Here is a 17,043-nt window from a genome sequence, read left to right as displayed (position 1 = left end):
CATTTTGCACCTCTGCTGCCCAGTTCTTCTGAGCAAGCCACCACCAAGCACTACCTACTGTACACCACCATGAATGACCAGGATGCCACATCACAGCCTGAAGAATGATGGATTCTGCCATCCAGGCATCTTGGGCAATGAAAAAAAATTGTGTTTCCACCCAAAAGCACCATATAAGCAAAATTATGAGTGTACAGATTAAGCCAACGGGGATCTTGACTTCCGCATATCCATAGGCTTGCAAAATCATCTCCTACCTTTCCTAGCCAGTGATAACTGAGTACTTGAGCAGCCTGATATGATTTAGTTACGTTCACTGTTAGCCTGAAGTGCATTACAGCTGCTGTTCAAATTAACTGGTGTCCTGGGACACTGGTGACCCAGTAGTGCTGACTGGGCAAATGCACTCGCAAAAATCTCCCTTTATTTTGCTTTCCCTTTTGTAACATAAACCAAAAAGCAGTAGAAGCTGCTGGAGGCTCTAAAATGGATTGCTGCAGTGTTCCTCATCCTGAAACCATAAAAAGTTAAAAAATGTAAAGCTACATGAATGCCATCTACTGGAACTGAGACATCCTCCAACTAGCTGGAGATGAATTTGAGCTCATCCTCCGTGAACTGCATTTTTATGTAACTTAAATAGGAACAGCAAATGAACTCACATGAAGTTGCTCGATTTTGCATTCTTCAATTTAAAAAAAATTAAACATCACTTTGGGATTTGAGATATCAATCCCAAAAAGCTAAAGTGAAGAAAACGGGTTACATCTTTCCTGAGTTAGCTAGTGAAACAGCATCTTCAATAGAAGAGTGAAGTGTTTTAAAAGGTCAGGTGTACAAAATAAAGCTGTCTTTGAGCAGCTTTAACTTATGCAACAGGTACTTCTGTGGATAACCCAAGCTCTTGTTGTCCTTCGTAGAATTACAGTGCTAATCTTTACATAAGCAGGAGCTGTCCTCAATAGTATTGCCCTGTTTAAGAGGTACATGCAGGCTTTTATTCTGTATCATGCCCAGGGTATACATCCTATTGTTTTCCTTCTCTAAGTATGGCACATCAGAGGAAGGATATCTTAAACAGCATATGTGTATTAAAATATGTGTATTAATGATCTATTATCTTTCATTAGAGTTAATTATTTCAGACAAATGTTTGCCTGACATTTTGAAAAACTGTTCCATGTTGTTATGAAATACAAATTTAGAAGACTATCTATGCATTTTCTATGAGATCCTTTGTCTATTCCACCTTTAGACTGGAAAAGCACCTGATACATATATTTGTATTCACAGATGATTCAAATAATGGTGTATTCTAAAGATACGTATTATTGGTTTCCCATTAATTTTTTCAATTTTTATTATATATCTTTGTCTATATTGCAAATGTAGATCTGCAATCTGTTTATTAGAAATGCACTAAATTATTTATACACACACATATCAGAGGGATCAGAGCTATTACAAGTTAAACATGACAAGGTTTAGTTTTGCAGTTCTCATCTTATTGAACAGTTCCTTGAAATTGCTAAGTCAGGGACACATCCATCAATCTTCATCAACCCAAAGCCACCTCTGAAGTGCCCAGAAATGTTCTGCTTTATAGGAATTTGTGCCAAATATTCTTTTTCTCCCTGGGATGAGTCAGGATGACCAGAAATTCTACAACATTTTATTAAAGCACTTGAGCAAAGCAGAGGGGTTAAGGTCTCTTCAGAAAGAAGCCAATGACGCTGCCTTGCAAATTAGATATCTGCAGGGAAGAGAACCCACATTGCAGATTTGGATTTCTGCCCACATCATTCCAGTAAGCAATACAGCCTAATATTCTGCATTCAGCCTGTGCTAGCAGGGATACAGGTATCTACTTGAATATCTTCTATCTTTAGGAAAGAATGTGTAAGAAAAAGAGGTTGCCCCTTCCTCCCAAAACTATATAGAGTCTAATACACAAAATAACAAGAAGGCAACTCCTGTGAGTCATCTGGAGTGAGGATAGATGATCACACTATTGCAACAACGTTCCTTATTTCCATATTATCTTCAAAACTTTCCACCTCTTTCTTCCTAGAAGTGAAAGGGAAAATTCAGTACTCTATAGAAAGTGAAGATCCAACCCATTTTGTGCAGTAAGTAAAATAACTATATTGTCTGCAGCTTTAATCTCTGTTGTACTGAGATTGAGAAGGCATACCTGCTTCCTAAACGGTCCTCTTTTTTCTTAGCCAAAAACAGCTGGCAAATCTCTTTCGCTTCCGCTGTAAAGCTGGCATGTTCAAATTTCACCTCATCTTCCAGAGTTCTTCTTCTAACCTCATCCTTACTGACCTTTTCTTTGTAATCCTTGAATGGTGTTCGCCCAGCAACCATCTCATAAATAGTACACCCCATAGCAAACCAGTCCACGGGATAGCTGTAGTCCTCTTCCTTCAGGATTTCCGGAGCCATGTAACCATTTGTCCCAGCCTATTGCAAACAGACAGATTTACTATACAATGTCAGTAATGAAATGCATACAATTAAACAGACTAGTCTATAATTCTTCCAAAATATTCTACTGATATATTTTGTATCTAGAAACTCTGACTTTTTTTTAATCTAGAAATCGTGAGGTATAACTTTTTTAGCACATGGACTATATCTCTCTAAACATCTTAGCACATAGGAAAACTGTCTTAAATATGCTTTTCCAAGGTGAAATGTTTGTGCAATTTCTACCTAAAAGTGGTCTATTTTCAAATTCATGGCTAGCTTGCTTTCTTCGTCCATTTTATTCTTTTTCTCGGTTGAAGATATTGTTAGTTTTGTTGTGTAAACACAAGTAGCAATCAGTTTGAAAAGATTTTAAAAAGTACAAAAATCAAGCAAAACAATCACTGATTCCCACCCTGTTCAATGGTTGTAATTGGTCCAACACAGGGGTCTGCTGCTAGTGAGAAAACTCTCATCAAGCCAGCAGCTGAGCTGCAATGAGGAAGTTCTCAGCCACCTCCCTCTTGGGTTTCTGGATAAATGTTCTACCACCAAGGGCCAAAAAAACTCTTAAAAACCACTGGAAGAAAGTAAACCTATGAAAATTATAATTCATAAATTACAGACATTTGGGTGAAGGAACAAGTTCATATTTCCTGACTAAAAAAAGATGCCTGAATAAAGACTATTTACAGCACTAATAGTCCCTTCTCTGAGAGAAGAAATGGCCACTCTTTGAGAGGGACATCTGCCTGCTTCCTTCCCAGCCCAGGCCTTCCACTTTCCCCTTGGGGGACAGGCTGCAGTGTTTGAAATAGCTTCTGCTGCCTCTGTCCCCAGGGAGCTGATTCACCTGTGAGGGAAGTGAGGAGATCAGCGTCTTTCTACACTCTGTCGCACTGTTCCATGACTGAGGACATGAGATTTCAATCGGAACAGCATTTCCTCAGCTGAACCCACGTTTACTGGCGCACCGCATGCGCTATCTTATGTATTTACCAGATTCACCTAACAGTGATAACACGTCAGAAGTTGCTTGAACCTCTCATATTTTTTTAAATACTGGGACTGATGTATTACCAGTACAACAATTTAAAATAAAAAACTTTGTTTGGGCAAAATCCCACTAAAGCTTACTCAAGATGGTCATTATTACTGCTATCAACATACAATTGATGAGAGATTCACTCCAAAGCAAAACAGTTAGAAAAAGGTAACTAAAGCTAAGCTCATTTGGACAAATTGTATTCATAAAAAGCACAGTTCAACAGATGGATTTTATTTTATGGGGTTGGGTAACCCCTCTGATTTTTGCAGATTTAGGCACAGTACTTCCAAGTCAGGTCTCCCCCCATGAACTTTAGCTTGTGTCACTTACACATTACGACATATACTCTACTGTAAACAATGTGTGCAAGAGGGAACATTTAGCATCAATTAAAACATAAGCCTAACAGACAGAAAATTAAATCCACTTTATTTTCTCTCTTTGTAGGTTTTTTTTTTTCCTTTTAAGGATACAGAACAAAATTCTCCATATGGTTGAAAAACAAAAATTAGATGAGAAGAACAAAAGTATCAGTCAGGTTGAAAGCAAAAGGAAAGGTTAAAAGCAAACAGTTGCCTCTCTCACTAAAACCACAAAAGTACAGAGGAGCAGCATGGGCACTGCAGCTGCTGACATCATCCCACAGGCAATTTGGACTGCTCACACTGGATTTCTCCAAGTAAAAATACTGAGAGAAACCCTGACAGTATTATATTTATAGGTATGATTACTGCTCTATTCAGGGAAGGGGACAAATGCTCAAACATGGACCACAGACCACAAATCCATCTGGCCTCAGAAAAACCTGGAAAGGAGAGGAGAGGTTGAAAGACGTAGAGAAATTTTGATACAAAAGCTTGCACACAAAGCTCACTGTGGATTAGTAAACACAGCTCTAAATAGGTTTCTGGAATATTTTTTTCTTTTTTTTTTCTCCTTCTGGGAAGCAATAAACATTTTTATTTTTACTGAGATGAAGCTGGGGCACTATATGCCTTGAAGAACTATTGAGTCAAATTATCATCAAAATGTGCTCTTACAGCACAATATGGTCTTTCTGATAAGACATTGTTTTACTGCAACTTAGCATCATCATTCCGAACCTGGATACATCTGACATGGAAAAGTCAGAAATCCACTGTCACAAATATGTCTCAAGGCAGCTCCTTTCAGACTGCCTCTTTCCTTCCACTTGTGTTTTCCACAATTGTTTTTTCAAAATAAATAGTCGCCAAGTAACTTCAGTCTCTTCCATGGGCATTTTCCACATACCCTCCAGTAGGACACACCATCTGAAAAAACACCATGCTTTGATATGGTACTTGTGTTTCTCAAGAACAGAGAAAGCAAGGCCATCATTACACATCAAAAAGATGGCACGACCCCAACTTAATAGAAAACAGAATGGACCAACAGCAGCCTCCCTTCAGACTGAAGTGACAGGCTGTGGATGAGCTTAAATGTAAACAAGAACTAAACTTCAACATTCTAAATTAGTAGCACTGAAATCTTGGGCTGTTACTGAGTTGATCCAACTCCATCTGAGGAAGTCTAGAAACACAGCATTCTTCTGATATGCCAAACCATTTCAATTCAGAATTTAATGAGCGACGGTTTTCTCATAGAATTTCATTCAAACTTCAATCTAAAAACAAATCTCTCCCAATCCTGAAGCTTTCCTTCTATTCACAATGAAGAAACAGGCTAAGAAGCAGGATTCTGAACCTAATCTCATAAGCCCTGAGACTCAAAACCCACTAAAACACGATAATTGTATAGCAGAAGCAAACACATTTCACAAGTAGTCAACAGTGATTTTTAAAGGGGAAGAAAAACAGTAAGGGGGGAGAAATACATAAATCTCTATCAAAACAGGAATTTGAAGAAAGGAAGAAAAGAGCTTAAATTTTAGTCTTTTCCACCTATTTCTCTACATGTGTAATTTTGGCAAAATCATTTGGGAAGAAAGATACGAAAGCCTTTCGCATTTGCTGTATTAGAGAACACAAAAAAAGAATTATTCAGCACCTGCAACTGGAAGAACATAGATCCTTCAAATGAAGATTTAATTCTATCTTTGGAGAGTAGGCAGCATTAGAGGGAAGGTAATACCTAACACCCCTACACTAATCATTATGGAGAACAAGATGTAAAAATCGTATCATCTTTCCAGGAAAAGATATCCTACAGCAACAGGAAAGGCAGCCTCAACAACCTGAGGAGAGGTTTATCTAAGGAGGTAAAACAGAAGCTTTGTGAAGGGAGTTTTTAAACTGTACAACTCTCACTAGCAGTGAGATTTGAGCAGCAAAAAATAATGTATTGGGTGGAAAACTTATCCACTGATTCCCAAAGCAAATGTAAATTAAAGTAAATTACTCTTGGCAGGCCCTGGGGTAAATAAGTATACCATAAATTATACTCTAGTGCAAAAATGAAAAAAAAAAAAGGACAGAAAGCAAAGAAATTAAAAGCCACCACAAAAGATAAATGCATTATTTTTTAGAAGGGGTCTATTTCCCATGGGCTGGTACTGAATATTTAATTCAGTTAGAATTATCTGATCATGCCTCAGAACGGGTATCTCCAAGTATGGGATACTGATATGTCTATCAGACAAAAAATCACTAGGTTTGTATGATTTTGCAGATGTTTTCATTCAGTAAAATTTATAAGTAAATTCAGAAGTTGTATATTAATTGAAACCCACTTTTTCTTACTAGATCTTACTTTACATGGATAAATTTCACTCTTTTAATGAAAACAGAGAAAATAAAAAACCCACACTCAAAGTTAATTCCTTTGTTGTCAACTCTACACTACTAGGATGTTCATTGGGTTTTGACTGAGATGAAGCACATTATTCTCTTCTTTCCTATAGAATTCCTGGTAAGACAAGGAACCATTTGAACATATGTGTTAACTAATCAAGTGATCTTACAGAGACACAAACACATATTACGCCTTCATTGATCTGGAAGCATCTAATGGGACACAATAAATAAAAATATAACAAAGAAGACAAAGAAAGTTATATTATCCCAACTTTTTACAGGAGACAGAAATCTTATGCCTTCAGAACTTTCTGAAGCGTAGTAGTACAACACTAGCTATTTTTTGCTCGCTCTCCATCTAATATTGTCTTTTGTGATGATGAGCAGGATGCCTTGCATAAGCTGCTTGAATTATAAAAATAGTCATTACATTTCAGTCAATTAATTTTAATTGACTTGCTTTTGGAAAGGGTTCACAGATCTACTTTGCCTTTATTTCACTATCTTGAGAACAACCCAAAAGACAATTTTTCAATAATCCTCTAAAATGTAATGACCAAATGCCGCCCTTGGCTACATTAGCGAAGAAGTTCTGTTGAGTGAAATTACTGCTTTGAGTGTGGTTTGACAGGGCATAGTAGAAATGACTCATCTGAAAGTATACAAATGTTTCTTTTGTGAAATACGATCCTGCATAAATTTTTCAAAGGTCACATAATTACAATCTTTTAGTAATTCAAGATGTGATCCTGAGAAACACTAAGTGCACTCAGATCCCAGTGCAGTCAAGGGGCACTTGGCACAGCAGAGCTCGGAGCAGAACGAGGCCCGCAATGCAAGCAGCTCACACATCCCTCTGACTGCTGTCCCGACAAGGAAAGCCCCTTCAACACCGCCCCTGTCCCAGCTTCTAGCAGGTGCAGGCAAGAAAGAGAGAGAAGTCTCTGGAGCTTTCAGCAGCACAGAAACAGGCAAATGGGGAGAAACAGGATTTAGATCTTGCTACCTTTTCCCACAGATCTCTGCAAAACAAACTCAATTGATATCACAAAAAAACAGTAAAGCAAATCAGAATGTCTATCTTTTGTTTGCCATGGCACAAGAACTGTTGAACAGAGGAAAAAAAACAAGCTGAGTTTAGCTCTATCAGCTGTTTCCTGGGGCTCGGTCCTTCCTTCCTCCAAGGGGTGCCACTGCCTGCTTTGTTCTCTTGTCCAGCTGTTCCTCCACTCTTTCAGCAATGGCCTTAATAGACCCTGCAGGAATGCAGGAACAGACCACAGAAATCTCTTCCCTGCACACAAGCTGAAAGGCCCTAGATGTGGAGAACAACACTGATCTGCCTCTGTCAATCACTTCACCATCTTAATTCTTCTCCCAAGAGTCACTGTGAGGAGGAACAGAGCCTAATTTAAATGAGTCACACAGAATTGTAGCTCCTCCACAGTTTTTTCTCACCACAAGTTCATACAGTTACAAGAAACCAGCTGACCCAATTAATAGGCAACTATTTTTTTTAAAAGAAGATAAAATCAAATCTAAATAGGGTAAAAATCACTCTGGAAAGTCACACAGAACAAGGATTCTGGCATATTGTTAATGCTTAGCAGAGGGAGGGACCGTCCGATGGGATGGCCCATCATGAATTGTTTGGCTACTATTTCAGAAGAACACAAGGAGGACTGTTCAGAGTAGTGGGAGAAGATAATGACAAAGACGGTATAGGAGCTTAGGAGCTACTGAATCCCACATGCTTACGTAAGATTCAATACTAAACTTCTTTGATTTTCACATAAGAAGATAATTTTCATAGGTAAAGTTGTGCTTTAAAAAAAGCCCACACAGGCAAAAGCACAAAAGGGACAAAACAGATTTTTGCTACAGTAGAAAAAAAGAAAAAATTGCCTCTGGGTTCAAAATCACTAACTGGAATAGTAAAAAAATCCAGCACTGGTTTTCACTCTCTTAAGCTTGGCCACCAGTAATCACTGAAATGAAGTTGCACAACAAAAGAGAAAGCCACTCGGTGCAGTAGGGACTGCTGCCTGTGTGTTCCTCCTTGGGAAGAGAGACACAGTTAGAGCATGATTTCAGTTTAGATTCACGCTGTATGGAAGTCAAAGGGATAAAGGGCTTGAGAAGGGACAATCCAGTAACTGAGCACCAATTTTAACTTTGGATTCTACAGCAGCTCCCCACTTTCTTCCTGCATAATCACACATAAATCTTTGACTCAGATCCCTATTGGAGACAGAACCTGCTAACAACTCCCACCTCCGTCAAGTGTCATCAGAAGACATCAGAAGGCATTCACAGACAGGGAAGCAATCAGACATTACAGGATGGAGCACTTAGGACAAGCAGAACACTTGGTAGAGACTCATTAGCACACAATTAGAATTCAAGAATTATAAGGGTTATCTAGTCTTCCTGTAACATGATTTTCTCTTTAATTTCCTTTCAAATTTCTCCTGACCATTTCCCATCTATAATATAGAAATAATACTACTTCAGAGATATTCATGGTTTCGTTATTTAATGACCATAGAATATTCCATAAACAGTGTTAAAAAGGGAGAAAACTCTCCATATCTCTTAGCTCTGTCTATATTTTATGAAGCTCTTCATAATGAATGCAAATACCGTATTGTGGCACCACACATAGACTGCTTTCTCAGAAAGGGGATGTCAAAGAGAAATCCTGTGTTCTGTGACATTGTGACTGAGCGGACAGGACTGCAGGGTGCTCTGGGAAGGGTAGGGGCCCTCCAGTGTAGGTACAGCCACTGTAGGTTAAGCAGTGCAAATGTCAATGAAGCCTGGAGAATTACTGCTGATCACTGAAATCCACGGGATTTCATCCACTTTATCTTCCAGGATTATGACTAATGTTGGAGGTACCATTCTTTAAAATGTAAATCCAAGGAGATGGGTACTGGCTGCATCAGACCAAAGGCCCCTACGGTCAGTTTACTGCCTGTGAATTATATTCAAACAAATTAATATATAGGAAAGTCTCTAAGAGCCTGATGTGTACATTGAGACTTATCTACACTTTCCTAGACTCCAACTATTTGCAGTTCAAGGGCTTCCAGAGACAGAAATGGTTTCTCTCAACAAAACTTTTTTCCATCAATTGTCCACTCTCCCCCTGAACCTAGATAAATTTATAGAGCCTACAAGACCTTTTGCAAGAGAGTCCTGCTGCTTAACTACACTCTGGTTTAATATCTGTTTTAAGAACCACGTACCTGCTACCTTTCACTAACAGATTTTAAACTCGAATAATGGGCAAAACCAAGCCCCCAGTCTTCACAGCTTGCATGTGTCTGTAATTCCAGGATTTTATTTTGTCTTCCTAAAAAAGTAACTGCATGTCTGTTAACTGAAACTACTCATGACAGTATGTGGAATGTCACATGTGGTCCAGTAAGAACAGAAGTACTACTTTCCTCACCATCTCACAGCTTACTGTCTGCAATACTGCTTCTGGTCAAAGCTATCAAATCAAAAGTTCAAAGAATTACAGTGTCAGCCAAATGCTGCATTTCTTATCAAATGAAATAAAAACATCTTTGACTATGATGAGTCAATGTGTGGCCCACTAGATATTTTACCCACGGGATCATTCTAGAATGTACACTATTTTTATAGAAAATCCTATAGCATTTATTAACTGTCAGATTAAGCTGGATGAGGAACTATGGTAAAAGTCATGCAGAGACCTCATACTATATCATAAAGGATTCCAATGTCATTCCCTAACAGAAAAAATGGATGGCATGTTGTGTGTAGGAAAAGTATTTCATGGGACACATTGCATTCTCTTAATTTGAGATGACTACAGTATCCTTTCTGCCATATCCAAAACTGCAGGAGGCAGAATAGTCTCACAAATTCCTTCACTCTCATGATCATGGAATTCACATAATTTGGAAAATATTCTAAGATCATCAAGCCCAACCATTAATCCAGCATTGCCAAGCCCACCACTAAACCACGTCCTTAAGCCCCACATCTACATGGCTTTTAAATACCTCCAGGGGTGGTGACTCCACCACTTCCCGGGGCAGCCTGTTCCACTGCTTGACAGCCCTTCTGGGGAAGAAACTTTCCTTAATATCCAAACTAAACATCCCCTAGCACAACTTGAGGCCATTTCCTCTTGTCCTATTGCTTGTTACCTGGCAGGAGAGTCCAACCCCCACCTTGCTACAACCTCCTCTCAGGGAGTTGTAGAAAATGGTGAGGTCTCCCTGAGCCTCCTTTCTCCAGTTCCCTCCTACCAGGCTTGTGCTCCAGACACTTTGCAGCTCCACTGCCTCTCTCTGGACACACTTCAGCACCTCAATGTCTTTCTTGCAGTGAGAGGCCCAAAACTGAACACAGGATTCAAGGTGCGGCCTCACCAGTGCTGAGCACAGGGGAATGGTCGCTGCCCTGGTCCTGCTGGCCACACTATTGCTGGTACAGGCCAGGATGCCACTGGCCTTCTTGCCCACTTGGGCACACACTGGCTCATGTTCAGCCAGCTGTTGACCAACAACCCCCTTTTCCCACTGGGCAGCTTTCCAGCCACTCTTCCCCAAGTCTGTAGTACGAAGGGATTGTTGTGACCCAGGTGCAGAAACTGCTGTTTTGCCTTACTGAACCTTGTAGAACTGTCATCAGCCCATCAATCCAGCCTGTCCAGATCCCTCTGCAGAACCTTCCTGCCCTGCAGCAGATCCACATTCCCAGCCAACTTGCTGTTGCCTGCAAATTCACTGAGACTGCACTTGATCCCCTTGTTTGATCCCCTTGATCAAACAGGGCTGGCCCCAGTACCGAGCTCGGCGGAGCCCCACCAGTGCCCAGGTGCCAGCTGGATGTAATTCCATTCCCCACCACACTCTGGGCCCAGGTATCCTGCCGTTTTTATCCAGCAGAGAGAGCCTGTGCAAGCCATGAGCAGCCGGGTTCTCCAGGAGATGCTGTGGGAAACAGTGACATAGGCTTTACTACAGTCCAGACAGACATATCCACAGCCATCTCCTCATCCACAAAGCAGGTCACCATGTCATGAGGCTGGTCAAGCAGGACCTGCCTTTCCTAAACCCACGCTGGCTGGGCCTGATCCTGTGGTTGTCCTGTATATGCTGCACGACCACATTCAGGATGATCTCCTCCATGAGCTTCTCTGGAACCAAGGTCAGGTTGACAGGCTGGTAGTTTCCTGGTTCCTTCTTCCAGCCCTTAGTGTGGATGGGCATCACATTTGCTAACGTCCAAGCAACTGGGACCTCCTTGGTTTTCCAGGACTGCTGGGAAAGCCATGATGGGAAATGACTTGGTCAGCACTTCTGCCTACTCCCTCAGTACCCTTACATGGATCCCAACTGGCCCCACAGACTTTAGTGGGTAAGGCTGCATTCTGTAAAGTACATGTTTCAGAGATTAAAAATTCTGAAACACCTGTCATGATGATGCACTTCATAAAACTGCAATTATCAAAATTTTTAAGAACAAAGTTCTGCCAATAAAAACACCAATTTTACATGTCATACTTCAAAATGTATAAGCAAAACAGCAGCAAGTTCCTCTAATGCTGAGCAAATGAAGAGCCGTCATTTTTCAAAGTGCAAAGGAAGAAATTTTTACAGAATCTTATCCAGTAAGAATGCCATGTGATAATGAACAAAGGTCAACTGTAGAATAGCTTGCTGAGTTATTTTTTATTTCACAAGTCTAAACCCTCCTCCTGCTTTTCAACTGCCTTGAAATTAAACTGCAAGTTTCAGGAACATCCTTGTGTTTTCCTAAGAAATAGAATCTTATAATAAACAAACATACAGGAGGGCAAAAGGACATTTTGAGTAAGATTTTAACCAAAACATGTTTTTCCTATACAAATATTATGATGTCCTTCAAACATATAAAACATAGCACAGGAAAACTGTGAGGATGCCTGAAACCCCTGAAGATACGAATGCACTTTTATAAATACTGCAAAAATATGTTTATATTATTTTTCACAGTTATTATGTCAATATTTAAGCTCTCTGGCTCACATGCATCTGCACAAAAGTTCTTCACAATTTACATGCAACAGTTGCTTTTCATAAAAGCCATACCCAGTAAGGGCAGAAAATTCTTCCCTAAATAAACAGCAAATACACACTAACCTCTGGAAAAATGAAATTAACTCCTCTATATTTAAATTCAGAGGATATGAAGACACTAAGCAGAAGAACATGCTGACTTTTCTCACAACCACTCTCAGGAAACTAAGTAGTATTACTCTTTTGAATAAGGGCAGGAGCACTTGACTCACATACAAGTGGATGTTGATTAGTATGAGAATAAATTGCAGAGACTTCAAGAAAAAGATGACAGGTCAAACTGTTCAAGTGGGGAAACTTGGGATGGAGCTCATTTCTGTCGTATGCAAAGAACCCCTAGTGCTAGAATCTAATGTAGTGTGTACATAAGCAGACAAAACACTTTGCCTGTGTCAAAGCCATCTTTGCAGGCTCTCAGTTTCTCCTCGTTATCTATTTCAATTATGTAGGACAGAGAAAATAACAACATTTAAAAAGTCATAATTTTAAGATACAAACTAGTTCCTGCAGGGTCTGACCAACACATCAGATCAGAAGCAACAGGCACATTTGTAGGAAGTCATAATGACATTTAAAGACCTGAATAGTTTTATTACTACTAAGAGTTTGTTTCTGTTTCCAGTGATGTCAGTAAGAGCTCTGCCTTAGTAAGTGTGCACAGACACATTTCTTGGTAGAGCGCACAGGTGCATGTAGCTATCATGAGAAGATCCTATATAATCCATGTATGTTTAAAGAAGGAAAATGACATTGTAAGTAGCTTTCAACTGTTTTCTACTTTTATTTTCAAGACTGTTATTATTCAAACTTATGTATTTTAATTTTTTGGGGTGATTTCTCCATTCTAGGAGCAGCTGGCACTTCAAAAAGACAAATCAGCACACTTAGGGAAATTAAAGTTTTCTAAATTTTGTAATTATTACTGTATCGGTTACTTACAACTACAGTTTAAATTCAAAATACATTCACACAGAAAGCTGGATGTTTCTCCTTGCTGCTTTAGCAATTGAAAAAAAAGGGAGAAAACTAAGGCTGTGTATCCAACTCTTTCAAGATTTTTGTAAGGAGCACAGTTTCTGAAAGCAGGGTATTTTTATTTATAATAGTTATGGGCAATTTGTATGGAGCACACAAGTGCTTTTCAAAAGGCAGTATATGTAATGGCAGTACTTAAAGGATACCAAGGCTATTTCTTCAATTACATAAGTATTGAATTATCACTTGCACAATGCTTTTTCTGAAGCATAAACACACACAATTTTTTATTAAGACCACCTTGAAGTCATCCATCTAAAATTCAAAAAACCTTTCTGCCCACAAAGAACATTACTTTGGCTGATGAACAGTACATAAACATTATAATTTTGTAGAAACCCTCAATGAAAACTTGAAAAATGTCTAAAACAGGAACTCATTAACAAGCTTAATACCTGTGCCATGTGATAACCTAATCACCTAATAAGATTTACAAAAGGGATTAATGGATCCTCCAGCTGATGTATGGGTGACGTGCATTTATTCACACATGAGAGGACAGGAATTTTTTTATGTTTTGAAAGCAGAACAAATTTAATCTTTAATGGCTTATACAACTATGAGAATGTACAAAACTTTAAGAATTCATCAAAATACTGTATTTTTTGCAATCTCTAATGAAATGAATACACAGATAAATCCATATATTCTACACTATAGATCAGTAACAACATCCCTTAACTAGTGACTGAAAATTGTAAGCCTTAAATTGTCAGTTCAGACCATCATCAAAAATCTAGAAACAGCTTTATGATATTAGGCACTTAGATATCAGTACTATACAGATTTGGCCTGGAAGGAATATATATTCTGCTTTAGCTTATAAAAATTCTCTTATAAAACTGTATCCGCAAAATGGTGCAACTGATTAAATTTCATTTGATAAACCTGTCTTGGAGCCATACATCCCTTTGGGTTAAAAAAGAAAAAGTGATTTGTATAGGTTTGGTTAAGTGATAACAATTTGGCAGTCATACTCAAAAAAGCATGTTATGATGTAAGTTTTCAGATAATTTAAAATCAGAATGTAACTATGATTAGCAGACAAAAAGCAATTTAACAGCGTCATTTTTCTTTTATTACAGGAGTACATGGTGAAGCTTAATGTAAATTTTGTAAATGTGTTCTTTGGTCTTCCTGTGTATGACTTTACTATAAATAATAATAGTATTGAGATCTCGTATAACATTTTTTAGAAGCTTTCAAATATGACTATTTTACAGAGGTGCAAAAAAAATTATGGGAATTATTATTAATTTAACTCATTTATAGTTATGATACAGAAAATGAAAAAATAATAATTTTCTTCCATCTCCTACTTCAATGTAATGTATGAATAAAACTGCCTTTAACAGAAATTCCTTACAACACATTACAATCATGTAGTACATTACTCATTGCAGTTTTTGCTCTAATAAAAGCACCCATACAATGGTGCATAGAGCTTCTAAAAACAACAAAGGAAAGTCACTAAAAACTTGATGGCTGTCATAGGTGAGGAGGAACAACCACGCTGTCCAGTATTGCTTTGAGATTCCACCCTAACATCAACACAAGTGGTTATATATTGCTAATTATACGCTTTCATTTTGTTTTTTTTTCCTTCTGCCAAACCCCACATATTTACAAGTAAGAAAAACTGCCCTTTGACAAAACTATTGCAAATCCGATCATAGTAACTGCAGGCCTCTATAACTTGCAAAGCACAGTAAGGTTTATAGCTTTGGGTTCACTGATGAAAATGCCATCTTTAAAAACAAAACAACATCCTCATTTCACGTAAGTTCTACTGAAAAACCTGCCTTTCACAGAAGCTGTATTTTTGTATCCAAAACACCATGCAGTTTAATTTGAAAATTATTTACTATCTATACATACAGCAATTTCCACATTTTCTTTCAGCGAGAACTAAAACCACTTATAATACAAGCTTCTTAAATTGCCAGGAAAAGAAAAGATCCTTCAAAATTACTGAATTTAACAACATCAAAAGATGTGCACTTCACACATGATGTAAAAGGTCATTAGCAGGTCCTCTCTTCTACTGAATTTCTAATGTGAACTTGGGGAGTTTAACATAGGGAAGTTAGACCAGTTTATAATGTTGCTTCCATTTCTTCATATTCTTAGTGTATTTCAGATACATTCTCTCATTATACACATCTTTAAGATCCAGATACCTTGAGAGAAATATGTCTTTTTCATAGTTAAGCTACCTGAATACATATTTCTTGTGTAAATCTCCTGACATTAGTACAAATCCAGGTTAGTTTGGGATGACCCCAGGCAGGGCTGAAGTGTTGCACAATCTAATTCACACAAAAACCAGTTGGTCAACCATCTTTTTCATTACACATGTAGACAGGCATGGACATTTACAAACCATCAAGTCTGCTAACTTTTTCAGGAATTGATTTGTGGGGTGAAGCAAGGTTGGAAATTATTTATTATGCAGCACCACGCATACCTGCAATACAATCAGTAGCATCACATAAGAGTAATGTGTAAGAAACTGTATTGTCCTAGGAGCAAAAGTGGAATACAGAAGAAGTCATATCTTTGACTGCTGCTCATTAAACAATTGGTTAAATCCCTGACTATGCAGTATTCCAAAAGGCACAAGGCATCTGCCTCTCTAAAGCCACTGGTTCAAAAGCTTATCTTAAGAGAAACAAGTCAAGTTGATTCTACTGTTTCTGTCCAAAAGAAGTTATTTTACTACATGCAGCAGCTAAAGAGTTAATAAACCAAATCTTCTTAAGAACTGTCTTTAGAATGAAATGACTACATTAGGTCTTTAGCAAAGACTCAATTCTGGGGAATTAAGTCTTGGACTTACAAGGCATTAGAAATAGAATGGCTTCACTTCCCACTGCCCACGTTCAATGAATTTGTACTTACCCTCTGAGTGATGCTTTTTCCCTCTTTGACTTGCACTGCCAATCCAAGATCAGACAGTCTGCAATTCCCATTATCATCCAGGAGGACATTCTCCGGTTTCATATCCCGGTACACAATTTTGATGGAATGGAGATGCAGAATCCCACAGGTGATCTGAGCTGAGTAATAGATGATCCTTTTCATTTCCAAACCCCTTTCTCCCACATTGTAGATGTGATACTTCAGATCCCCTCCATTCATGAGGCTCATAACAAGACATAGATGGGTTTTGGTCTCATAGGCGTAAGCTAGTGTGACTATGAAAGGGCTGTTGACCTTCTCCAGGATCTCTTTCTCCAGCAGTGCCATCTTCTCTCCACTTTTCTTTTTCAACCTTTTCTTATCCAGTTTCTTGCAGGCATACATCTTGCCAGTATTTTTGACCTGGATGGCACAAACCTAGAGAATATGCACATGGAAAGGGCATGAAGAAATTTTACACAGAGACTGGAATATCAAGGATAGTAACAGGCAGGAACTGGGGAATCACTGATGCCTATTAGTAACTGTTGATGCCAATTTCTATGAAGAGTACATTAGCAGAGCAGAGAAAACAAGGAAAAAACAAGCGTACAATCAGTTCGGTTCTGGACCAGTAGTATATGGCAGCCCTGATGCAAAGTTCTTAAGGATACCACTAGTAGACATGTACTAGCAAATAAAAGGAACAAGG

General features: G+C 38.6%; 1 protein-coding gene across 1 annotated transcript in view; it reads right to left on the bottom strand.

Annotated features, from left to right (window-relative positions):
- The window catches only part of GRK7 (G protein-coupled receptor kinase 7), a 30,685-nt gene that overhangs the window by 10,362 nt on the left and 3,280 nt on the right, over nt 1-17,043 (bottom strand). The window contains exons 2-3 of the mRNA XM_042041769.1: nt 16,332-16,769; nt 2,195-2,466 (exon numbers count right to left, since the gene is read on the bottom strand). Coding sequence (XP_041897703.1) covers nt 2,195-2,466; nt 16,332-16,769 — 710 coding nt within the window. The remainder of the gene's footprint in view (nt 1-2,194; nt 2,467-16,331; nt 16,770-17,043) is intronic.

Source organism: Corvus kubaryi, unplaced genomic scaffold (genome assembly GCF_017639235.1).
Source record: "Corvus kubaryi isolate FWS band 111438036 unplaced genomic scaffold, C.kubaryi_AGA036_p1.0 37397, whole genome shotgun sequence".
Classification (NCBI taxonomy): domain Eukaryota; kingdom Metazoa; phylum Chordata; class Aves; order Passeriformes; family Corvidae; genus Corvus; species Corvus kubaryi.
The sequence above is the reverse complement of the archived record's forward strand: the minus strand, read 5'-3'. Positions and strand labels throughout refer to the sequence as shown.